Source organism: Brachyistius frenatus, unplaced genomic scaffold, assembly GCF_029030835.1.
Source record: "Brachyistius frenatus isolate BFR_SWC_R1_liver_20210118 unplaced genomic scaffold, ASM2903083v1 Contig_305, whole genome shotgun sequence".
Classification (NCBI taxonomy): Eukaryota; Metazoa; Chordata; class Actinopteri; family Embiotocidae; genus Brachyistius; species Brachyistius frenatus.
The window spans coordinates 144,700-156,482 of record NW_027210904.1 but is presented as its reverse complement, the minus strand read 5'-3'; the positions used below and the strand labels follow the sequence as shown (position 1 = coordinate 156,482).

At 45.5% G+C, this 11,783-nt stretch overlaps 1 protein-coding gene across 9 annotated transcripts; it reads left to right on the top strand.

Moving 5' to 3' along the window:
- Positions 1 to 4,989: 4,989 nt before the first annotated feature.
- On the top strand, positions 4,990 to 10,816 carry LOC138635357 (RNA-binding protein 4-like). 9 transcript variants are annotated; one of them, XR_011312129.1, is made up of 6 exons: positions 4,990 to 5,021; positions 5,499 to 5,927; positions 6,422 to 7,074; positions 9,404 to 9,469; positions 9,813 to 9,910; positions 10,434 to 10,816. XR_011312129.1 is itself a non-coding variant. In XM_069722780.1 (4 exons), the coding sequence occupies exons 2-3, from the start codon at positions 5,519 to 5,521 to the stop codon at positions 7,051 to 7,053; spliced, it is 1,041 nt and encodes a 346-aa protein (XP_069578881.1). In that variant the 5' UTR covers positions 4,990 to 5,021; positions 5,499 to 5,518; the 3' UTR covers positions 7,054 to 7,074; positions 7,634 to 8,828. The 9 variants fall into 9 exon arrangements, 4 of the variants coding, with proteins under 4 accessions (XP_069578881.1, XP_069578880.1, XP_069578882.1 ...); XR_011312127.1 differs by having other exon boundaries at positions 10,143 to 10,816; XR_011312128.1 differs by having other exon boundaries at positions 9,813 to 10,212.
- The last annotated feature ends 967 nt before the right edge of the window (positions 10,817 to 11,783 follow it).

Sequence of the window (11,783 nt, the reverse complement as noted above, 5' to 3'; positions counted from 1 at the left end):
AACGCAACGCAGCCCCCGGGGGCGCGTCGCACGGTGGCGAGGCATCTCTTGTTCACCACCTGGCCCGATGGGGGGTGGGTGGGTGTGTGTCACGTGACGTGTCACCTCCTCCGCGTGCCCGCTCCGGCGGGGCGGGGCGGGGAGGGCGGGGCGTGTCTTTCGAGGGGGTCCAGGGTGGCACCCGTACAGCCGCGTGAACAGGGCAGGCTGAGGGCAGGCTGAGACCAGACAAGACGGCAGACTTGAACTCTCGATGTAGACTCAAAGAGAACTATACCGTGCCTCTTTTCTCTGTGCCGGAGGGGGGCGGCGGTGCTAGCTTCCAGCCACACTTAGTGTCTTGATAAACCACTGCAGCGCGCAGCTCCGGATGCACACACGAGGGCGACCACCTTCTCTGGGACGGGTGCTGCTAGTGGGGGCGGGGCGGGGCGAGGGCGAGGGAGGGCCTGGAGACTGCAGACTGGGATTGGGACAGCTTCAAATGACATGAGAGCCACATGACGCGCAGGTACACACACACACACAGGGCACACACACACACACCAGGTGCGTGCAGGTCGACGTGGTCGCCCGCGCGGCGCGAAGTAGAGGACCGAGAAGTGAAACTCTGAACGAGCGAGGTGTCTGTCTCGTACCCGGCAGTTTGGGTTGGCAAGACGGGAGTAAAGAGACGGACTCGAAAACCTCAGTGGCTCTCTGCTCATGTTGTTACTGTTGTCTTGGTTACCGCTCTCAAAAGTTTTTTTTGTTGCTATTTCCACATCTTTAGAAAATATGAAATAAAAAATTGAAGTGAAATCAACCTCTTCTGTGGAGACGAACTTTGATTTCTCTGTCTTGTGAGTTTGCAGTCTATTTTTCTAACTTGCATGGCATTTAGTTCCAGAGTAGTAGGTGGTGCCTGTCCTGTGCATGAGGAAAGGGTGTTATTAATCTGACTTACAAAGCCATTGTTTCATTCACTAGAATTGCTGCTAATGTACACATTGAATGTCCAACTAACGTAGAAAACTCTTGACCTTTTTGAAGAGAGAGGAACAACTTTATTTGTGACAGAAACAACATTTCCCCCCACCACCACCCCACCACCGCTCATCTTGCCCTGAACGTCCCACGCTCTTTTGTCCGTGGAGGCGAGTCGGGGGGACGGACCCACTCCTTTGCTCACGAGTTTCTCGAGTCTCACGAAAAGTATTAAATTCAACAAAACAAAACAAAAAAAAAAAAAAAAAAAGGGCAACGTTGTGCATGACAAGCAAGCGTCCACATGACCAAAGGTTTTGAGAGACAGACGAATGGGAACGTGGTTGAAACCGAGATGACCCAGATGCTGCTGTTAGACATTTCTGCTCACCTGTATGTTGTGTTTTTAGAGAATGAACGAGCACTTGGGAGTATTTGTACCTTGGTTCAGTTGCATGTGTGTGACTGGAGGACAAAGCCCTATCTGGTATGTTTGTGTTTTACCTTTATACCTCATTGTGTGAGTACTGTATCCCCTTATGTATCTGTATCCCTCCCGTCCCGTTGAAAGGCTGTGTGTGCGCGCGTGTGTGTGCGTGCGCGTGTGTGCGCACGTGTGTGTGTGTGTGTGTGTGTGCGTGCGCGTGCGTGAATGCTGGTTGTACAGTCGACTCCTCACTCTTGTCAGATTTTGTCTCTGGTTTTCTCACTCATGTTCTGATGGCAATAAAGGACTTTTCATTGTTTGGTATACATTTTTTCGCAACAGTTTGTTCTTTTTGAATACTGGCCCCAAACTCCAAACTCAGGCGTCCGTTGATGCGCATTACACCGCTTTAATTGCATGACTTCTCGCAAGTAACAAAAACACGAGCACGGGCGGACGAACAAACTGCGGTGTTAAATTTGCCTCGAGCTATTTTAAGCTTTCCTAATTTTTGAGTTATTGTTTTTTTATTTGGGTATTGTCATTTTTAGTATTTGGCAATGTGTCGCGTCGTCATCGCCTAGCGACGGCACGCCTGGAAGAGCCGAGCAAAGGCAACGACGTGCGGACGCCGCTTATCCAAAGTAGTCCCCACCCCTTAACTTTTATTTGCCTACTTACAACATATCTTTATGATGTTAAGGAGAGGAAATGATTATGTTAACACCAAATACTTAATCGCAGCACTCTCTTCTCTAGCCGGCAGAAAATATAGTCGGTTCATCTGCAGGAAAAAAAAAGGTGAATTTCATACAAATCTGTGAGAAAGTTAATCAGATTAATATCAACCAGGAGAATGACAGTAGGGTGTAACACTGTGGTCATGTCTTTGGTAGCATGCAAGTGTGGTCTGTGGGCTGCTTTACAAGTCACGGATTGGGAAATAGCCACTGTTGAAGCAAAGTCTTTCCAGGCCGCTCTTAACTTGAACGATGTTCTGTGCTCTCGTGGAAACCAATGTGTGCTTAATGGCTGTGTTTGTTTTAAAGTGACACGCAGAGCATCATCAGAAGCATGAAGCACGGTGGCGGTAGCGTCATGATGTGGCGGATGCTCTTCTGCAGCAGCCCACGGAGGGCCCGAGAAGACAAGAGGGTGCCTGAATTAGATTATTTTTGGTGTGGAAAACCTGATGCAGTCTGCAAGAAACCTGGCACCTCTGGGAGTTTTCTTTCTTTCTTTCTTTCTTTTTGTCGCAAGAGAAGACTTTTAGGATTGGTGGCAGGACCCTGAAGCCCATGAAACATGAACGAGATTGACAGACTCTTGGAAGAACTGCGGAGAAATTTAAGTGTGCAGATGTTGAAGACTAAAGAATTATCCACGCAGGCTCAAAGCTGTATTTGCTCTACTTCTACTATTCAAATGGAATGATTTTCATTTCTCACACACACACACACACACACACACACACACACACACACACACACACACACACACACACACACACACACACACACACACACACACACCAATCAGTGTCACAACTATGTAACATGAGGGGAAGCAGTCGAAACTAAACAGGTGAAGTAAAAAAACCAACTCATTGATTGGTTGATATTAGTTTATACTGTCAGTTGCATAACTCGTATTACGGTTCATTGCATTACACATAACAACCATTTCTCACTGTCCAAATCAAACTGGTGTTTTGTGTCAGGGCACCACTGAAAATAACAGCTTACCCTCCTGATTTCCTATTAAAGGTTTGAATTAATCCAAATAGCAATCGCACATGAGTATGCATACAATTCTGTCAAGAAATCAGATCTAAAAAAAAAAAAAAAAGTCCCCCTGGGAAGTTATTTGGGAGCTGGATGTGAAACTCAAACATGTTGAATTAAAAGTGCACTACAAGGAGCATAAAACCCTTCTTTTTGTTGCCTTTTGGACCTCACTTGTGTCTGTCTGTGTCTCCCCCTACTGGAGGTTTTCTGTCACAAGTCAGATTCTCTTGGTTGTCTTGAACAGCTTAAAAATATTTTATGTCCTTCGGAAAACGGTTTTAGATGTATTTTAACTCAATTAAATCACAGAATTTAAAAAGTGTAGACATAGTCTTAATTTCCACCGTGAGGCAATTCTATTTTTGGCTTTATTAAAATATATGATCATGTAAATAAATCCAACCCAATTTGTATCTCCATATTTGTTTTTGAGCTGCTTCTTGTGCATATTAATGTTTATATGTTGCATATATGTACAGATCAATAGGGCACCATTATTGTTGACGTGCGACCCTGAGTATGCTTGGCCCTAGCAGGGAAGTACAATGTAGTATCTTTAAAAAAAAACCCACATACAGTCTGAAAAATATTTTTCTCACGAACCTTTTGAGGACTGTACGATCTCACTCTTTTAATTATTTATCTTTTGAAATGATATCATCATGCATTGTAACCAGATGCTGCCGATGTGGGATGGTGATATGAGTCAGGGCCAACTGTCTTCTTGAAACAGTCCAATCTATTAATACACACACACACACACACACACACACACACACACACACACACACACACACACACACACACACACACACACACACACACACACACACAAATGAAAACAATTCCAGTCAAATATTCATCTTTGGTTTTCTATGTCTGCTATGTGTGTAATATTAGTTAATAACGGAGGAAAACTGACATATATTATATGAGGTTTAAAGCTACGAATCAATATTTGTACATGACCAGTGTGTATTGTGTAAAGAGTGCCGATTCCGCAGTGAGCGGTTACTAACCTTTTTTTTTTTTTCGTCTTTGCAAGGCCAAAAGATGTCAAACACATGATTGTGTTTGCCCCCAACTGGTGAAATATACAAAAACAACAACAACAACAACAACAACAACAACAAAAAACGATGAATGCAGCTTTAAATTGAAACATGAAGTTGTCTAATGTAGATTTCAGATCGGTCCTGTGTTTAATGAGACTGTCTGAACGGGTTTCCAGTCATGCTAAATCATGATTTCTTATATAATGACTGCAGCATCTCTTAATTTAATCTGCACAACACTGGTCGATACATTACGAGGTGAAGGCTTGGAAAACACAGGGAGATTTCTAATGTGTCATCATCGCTGTTTCCCTTTTTTAAACGAGGAAATCGGAAGTCAATGATGCAGACATCAGGGGCTCCCCCCCCCCGTTATGTCATATTAATTCTATTAATATATAATTAGTTTATTTGGCGTTTTGATTGAAATATGAAGGTAACAGAGGAAAGAGTTAACTTTTATACTTAACTTTTAATTACATTAAAGCCTTATGCTTTTTGTGAATACATTTAGGAGCGATAAAAGGGACACTTTCATAATGCTAATTGTGTTGTTAATTAGTGAAAGAAAACTTTCTACATAGGCTGTCGGCACACGCCGTCACGCCGCAACAAAAAGACTTCTCCGGACTTTCCGCCGCACCATCACCCAATCACTGTGCGTATTTGTTTGAGCGACACGCCCATGCACCAATCAGAGTCCTCAATTACCCCCCTTCCGCCCGCCGCAGTACGTCTCTTCCGTTCTTCGGAGTTTCAGCTTCGCTGCTTCGTTGTCCACAAACAGTAAGTGTAGTGGTCGTCCTACTTCTCTCCAGTCGTTTTTGTTTTTAATCGTATTATTATTGTAGTTTCAGCTAAAACAGCCGTAACTACAAGCACTGTCAATGGTGGAGGTGAATTTGATTGAGTAGTTCGTTTTGTCTTCCTCATGTGGTAATCGGCAGCTAACGTTAGCTTGCTAAAAGCAACCTGACTCGTAAAGTCCAGGAAGTGAAAACACGGAGACTTCATCAGCGTCAGTCTGTAAAAAGTTTGCATAAAATAAAATAAAAAGTTTTACAAGTCAAAGACTAGTGACATATTGCAAGCATTAATCACCACTAAGGTAATCATGGTAGTTGGTGATGGTGTGAATCATTGTTTTTGCTGTGGGGGCCCCCTGCTGTCGCCTCCATGACCAGGTTTCTATTTCCTGATAATGACGTCGCAGCTTTACTATCTGGCCTCTTGACTGGTTCCTCTCTCATCCTGTGTTTACAGAGAAGTACACCGGAGCAACTATGGTGAAGATTTTCATCGGGAACCTCTCTCAGGAGACGGAGAAGGATGAAATCGAAGCCCTGTTCACTCAGTACGGCACGGTGACCGAATGTGCCAAGTACAAGAACTACGCTTTCGTGCACATGGACGACCGCAAGTCTGCCACCAAAGCCATCCGGGAGCTCCACCTCTACAAGCTGAACGGCAGGCCCATCAACGTGGAGCCCAGCCGAGGGAAGAACCAGGGTCCGGCGAAGCTCCACGTAGCCAACGTAGAGAGGGGCTTTGACAAAGAGCTCCGCGAGCTGTTTGAAGAGTACGGCACGGTCACGGAGTGCGCCATTGTCAAGAACTTTGCCTTCGTGCACATGTCCAATTCTGATGAGGCCATGGACGCTTTGAAGGGCCTGGACAACGCAGAGTTTCAAGGTAAGTACATTTTAGGCTGTTCACACCTGGCATTACGCATCCTCGGTGATGGGATCACAAGCGGTCAGCTGTAATTTGAATGTGTCGGTTCACACCTGTCGTCGTCGTCATCATCATCATCATGCACTTCCAGTGGCCACTCATTTATCGGATCTCGCGTCCCCACGCTATATGCAAATGAAGCCGTACATTGAGCAAATGTAAAACTAAATAAGAACGTGATCACGCACAGAAAGTCAGGAGGGGATTCGAATGCCTCGGGCATTCGACCCAATGAGACATCTTTGCTCACCGGAGCTTCGTTTTAATGCCTCGATGTACATGCACGCCTGTAACCTGACCACCGGTGATTGGCTTACCCAGGACGCGTGTCAATGCCAGGTGTGTCTGGAGCCTTTTGAGGGTTTTAGTCTCGGCTCGAATTTTACTATGGGTTCTACACTATCACTATTCAGGCTTTTAGATTTGAGGGACACTGTTTTTCTCTCTCTCAGGAAAGCGCATACATGTTCAGATATCAAAAAGCAAACCCAGAGGGGCCCCTGAGGAGGAGGACTATCCACCTCCGCCAAGCAGAGGAGGTTATTATCCTCCTTTCTTTCCAGGGGACAGGCCTGAGCCTCCCTTCCGAGGCCGCATGTCCGCTTACCCTCCGCCGCCGCCGCCGCCGCCTCCCCCGAGACGAGCGCCTTATCCCGACCAGGGCTATGGCGATCGGAGTGCCTTTGGGGTGGTCGATTACTATGAGAAATATAGAGCCCGCCCGTACAACACTGCCGGCTATGATGACAGGCATGCCGGTAACATCCCCCCTCCGCCGCCTCCTCCCTCGCCGCTGGTTAGAGAACGCCTCGGAATGGGGTCACTCGACCCGTTTGAGCGACGGCCGCTCCCAGGTCCTCCAGGTTTCATGCGCAGGGATCGTAGCCCCATCAGAAGAGCCCCTCCTCCGCCCGCCATGTCCGCTGGTAACGGGTACCCCTACGAGCGCTCCCGACTCTCCCCGATGTCCAGGACGCCGATGTACGCAGCTCCCCACCCCAGGGACTCGTTTTCGGAGAGGGCGCCGCCGCCACCGCCGCCGCCGCCGCCGCCGCCGCCGCCACCTCGCTACGCAGGTTATTAGGCGCCGAGAGTGTAAAACAAGGTGAGAACAGAGAGTGGATGTGTCACGACCTCATAAATCACATTGATGCCAAGTAGACATGATTAGGGGGGAAAAAACGAAATAAAAAATATTCGCACAATTGTCTATCGTACTTAATGGGAACTGAATCCGTAAGTTAAAAGTAGCATCTCGCTTTAAGTCATTACCATCAGCCACAGATCGATATTCAACCGTTTTAAATATTACTATTAAGATCCTAAAATCTTGTTGCTTTAACATCAAAGATCAGTCTTGCGCGAACCCTGAGTAAAACGCGCTCCTTGACATGTGTGGTGTGCTCTTTTTCCAGGTTTAGAATATGACAAGATCGTCGTCGTCGTCTGCTGATGCACGTGGCGCTATGCTCCCCCTCCCCTCCCTTCCCCTCCCCTCCCACCGCCCCCCCGGCTACGGCGGATTGCGTTGCGTTCGCCTGAGATTTACTGGAAGATACTGTATTGCGGACGGCCCGTACTTAAAAACATAAGAGTCCATGTCCACAGCTCTTCTGAGCTGCTCATATGCCTTTTTCTGTTCCTCTGCTTGTGTTTCTGTTCAGATCCTTAAAATGTTTGCCGACTAGGTGCTCAGACTATATCAGCGTGACGCAGGACTGTTCAAGGCCAAAGACTACAAACTCTGCTCTGCAATCTCACTAAATGGTTCTGGCCTCCGGGGAAACAAGGGAATTCACTTAAATAGAAACAAATAAAAAAATAATAAAAAAATACACATATATATATATATATTTAGAGTCTTGCATTGGTTGGTTGATTGCACATTTTGAAGTTAAAAAGATTGAGTGCTTTAACAGAGCACGTGGTGTGGGAGCTTGTACCATCAACTTTTCAGATTTGCGATACTTGTCAGCATGGCATCCAAAGCTCCAGTGTGATTTTCTTCTTTTTATGCTTTGTGTTAACTTTTCTGGCGAAAGTAGCACAGCCGCGTCATGTATGATTTTTTTTATTTACTTCACGAGTTGCTTTTTATTTGAAGGCTTTTTAATAAACAAATGAAACCAAAACCACCATTTTAACTGTGGCATTCTTCCTCGTCGCGTTGGCGTCCAGCTGGCCGGGCAGACCGACTCATCGGACCGCACATATTTAGGCGCTCTGCTCCACATTGCTCTCAGTTTCATTCTTCACACCCTTGACAGCTTAACACAATTGTCGGTGATCATTTCAGAGCCGCCAGCTGGGAAGCTTGTGAGACTTCGGTTCTTTTGTTTGTGACGCTACCGCCGATCTGAATCTCTCCGTGTTCGCCTGAGCGAAAAGGTTTGCGGATGTGACGTGGGGTGAGGGTGGGGGGGGGGGATAAAAATAATTTTGAGCAGCTGTTCACTGATGTTTGCGACTTCGGGCCTCTGATACAAATCCGGCTCGACATACCCAGGATAACTTTCTGTTATCTGGCTTAGCTAAACCCAACAAACCTGATCGTGCTGAGCGGTCGCACGGAGGTGGTTCTCAACTCGATACCCACGGTTTCCCAATGCAGCCACAAGTGCGTTCCCGTAGAAAGGGGCGGGGTTTGCAGCGTCGTACCGATCGCAAACATGGACAGGTTGGTGGGTCTCTGAGCACTCGGCCCTGCACAGCGGAGGTCCTCGCCGTCGGCGCTCCGTGGGGATGACGAGTGGTCCGTTCGTCGGTGCTTTCGTACGCCTTGATCCGTTATCTCAAACTGCTGCGGAGCAGGTTAGGTGTGCAGCACGAGTTACTATGGCGACGGTATCCCGGTTTAAATTTTTTTTTTTTTTTTTTTAAAGTGAACCGGCTTCACAGTCCTGAAAACCCAAAGATAAACCTGATGTTACCTTAATAACCACAAATCCTACTTCGTAGCACGAGCGTCTGACAGTCGGGCTGATTAACCGTGTTGCCTTCTCGAGTTGTCGCAAGTAAAAAAAAAAAAAAAAAAAGCCAAACCAAAAGTAGATTTTTATTCTGACTCAAAAGTTAGTCCAGCTAATGATGCAGCTGCCCATAAGCCCACAAGTGCCAAAAAAACCTCCCCAACAAATATCGTCTAACTTTGGTGTTAAAGCTTCTTCCATCCCACCGAGTGTTATCCCCGACACCCAGCCATCACCTCCCATCACCCCCGCCTCGTCTCCGCTCGCTCAGAGCGGCCCATGTTTCCGTCGTCTCGCAACAGCTGTGCCACGCAATTGATTTGTTTCCCCATTTCATTTCATCGAGTTTACGCCACACGCGTCTCACTTTGCAAACCGCCTTCCCTCTCAACATGTACAACTTGTATGTTATTTAGCTCAAACTGCATGCAGTCTCGGTGTTCTTAGTATTTGTGCTCTTTGTAGGTTGTTAGGCTGGAAGCTCATGGTAAGTCCTCCTCAGAAGATGTCCTGCATCCTGGAAGAAAAGAGGTAGATACTTTTTTTTTTTAACATGTACTAACTAACTATTACTAACACACACACACACAAAAAAATAATGTCTTGGGATTCATATCGCAGTTTTCTCTTGAAAAAAAAAAGTCACTTTTGGAAGATGTAATTTTAAAACACCAGTGTTGCCTTTTGCTAAAATGTTGCCTCATTGGAAAAACAACTGTTTTGAACATGAATATATTTCCCTTTAACGTGTTTATTGTGCCTTACTAGATTATTATTTTTTTGCCGTAACTGAGGTAGTAATAAAGAGACAAAAAGAAAAGTGGCATGATTTCATTAACAGCCAGTTGTGGGGATCCCGTGTCTTTCTTCACAGGCTCCTCTTTCCTCTTGACGGCTGCTCCGAGGCTTAAAGCGAATCCGAAGGAGATTGCAAGCTGGAAAAGATGTCGTCGGACTGTCCTGGAGTTTCAGGTGAAGCAGCACGAGTTCACGTCATCAAGTCCTTCATGTACTGTATCAAACCTGTTCTCGTCGCGGGGCGTCAAACACAGCCGGCGTCTCGGAGATTAACACGTGGTGCCTCGGGTTAAGGCACCAACGTTATATACAGTCACTTTACAAACATTACATAAGTTTAATATCATATGCAAGTGACTTTTATGTTACTTGGAAGACATCCATGTCTACTTTTGCTCACTTTAAGGACTCGGACACGTGCCTGCTGGGGGGGGAAGTCTTGTATTTGCTCCATCCAATCGCCCCTAAAGTCCTCGGTAGGTTAACTTGAGGATCGTTCTCCTCCATCACGGCCTCCTCATTCGGCCCTACTGGCCACAGTGCTGACAATAAAGATCGTTTTGTGTCTTATCTCTGTGACACCCTTAACTTTGGCAAACCAGCAGTTTGTGACGCCGTGAGAATGAGCTGCTGTAATATGTCCGTTCTGTGAAGTCCAGTTTGTGGACTTGGAATGAAATGTCTGCTGTTTTTACAGGAAATGTGTTTGGTCCATCGTTTGATGAGCTGGAGTGAATGTCTCAGGCTGTGGGAGACCTGCCTGGTTCCATCTGTGTTTTGAGGACATCAAAACTGTGATCAGTCCTACAGGTCGCATTTAGTATTGACTCGTTGACTAATTGACTGAAGTCGAGATATGGCTAAAACCATAAAACGTTATGCAGTGTTACAGTTTATACTTTGAAACCTGTGCACGACCACAGCTGTTCACCCTTTTAGTTTTCCTGTAATCTTCCCGTCTACTGTTCATCAGGGTCATTCTATACAAATATTTGTAGCACTTTATTTTTTAACTAACTAGTTTCTAAACCCTCGTTTTCGAGTTTTAAACTCGAGTCAATAAAATGTTTGAATTCAGAATTGATGTCTGAGACGACTTGTTTTCTTCTATCGTCCTCGCTGTACTTTATTAAAATGCTCAAATTGTTATTCTGCAGTCTGTTAGAGGCTGTGTGACACTGAAGTCTTTTAAATAGATTAAACCATATGGGGTGGTTAAATGTGATTGTAGTGAGATTGAGTCCAGCTCTAAACATGTAGGGATTCCCAGAATAACTTTTACCTGGATAGAGTTTTAGTTTGACAGAAGCTTGTTTTATTAATCAGAGTACTGGCGGAGTCTTTACTGTAAAAGTGTGGATTATAAGGACAGACAAACTGCAGTTGTACAAAACGTCCCGCTTTTACTCAAACGTGCTTGTTCTGCGGTCACCGTCATGTCTCTCGATCGGTGAGAAAAGCTGATGGACACATTTAAAGTGGATTACTGCAAAATCAGGTTTAAAAATATATATATATTTTTTTTTAATATTTACCTGATGGGTTGCAGTGTCCTAGAGATTATCCCAGCATGCACAGGGTGTCGAGGCAGACTACATCCTGGATAGGCAACCACACCAGTATAGATGGATAGATACTCTACTTTGTGGAAAAGACAAAGTGCTCCGTGAAGTAAAATAAGATCTGCCGAAGAGTGAGAAGTTTCATTTCCTGTGTTTGTCTTTGGGAGCATATTTTGCCGAGTAAACTTAAGGTCAGATGAGGTTTCCTTTAAACACACTTCCTTGTCGCTGGACTTCTGAGAAGTGGTGGTCGGGTAGTTGTGTGTTTTGTCGGCGGTAGCGTCAACTAGTCTTAACTACTGCCTGCGTGACGGTGATCACATTCCAAATATTTATGGCTTTTCTGCTCTTCATTCCTGAAACCTGCTGACCTTCTAACAACACTGATTGTCCTTCCATTGATCTGGATACGTCAATATCTCACTGCTTTTCCTGCTTATAAAACTGATACCAATCTTTACTGAAGAGACTGGACTTTGTTCCAA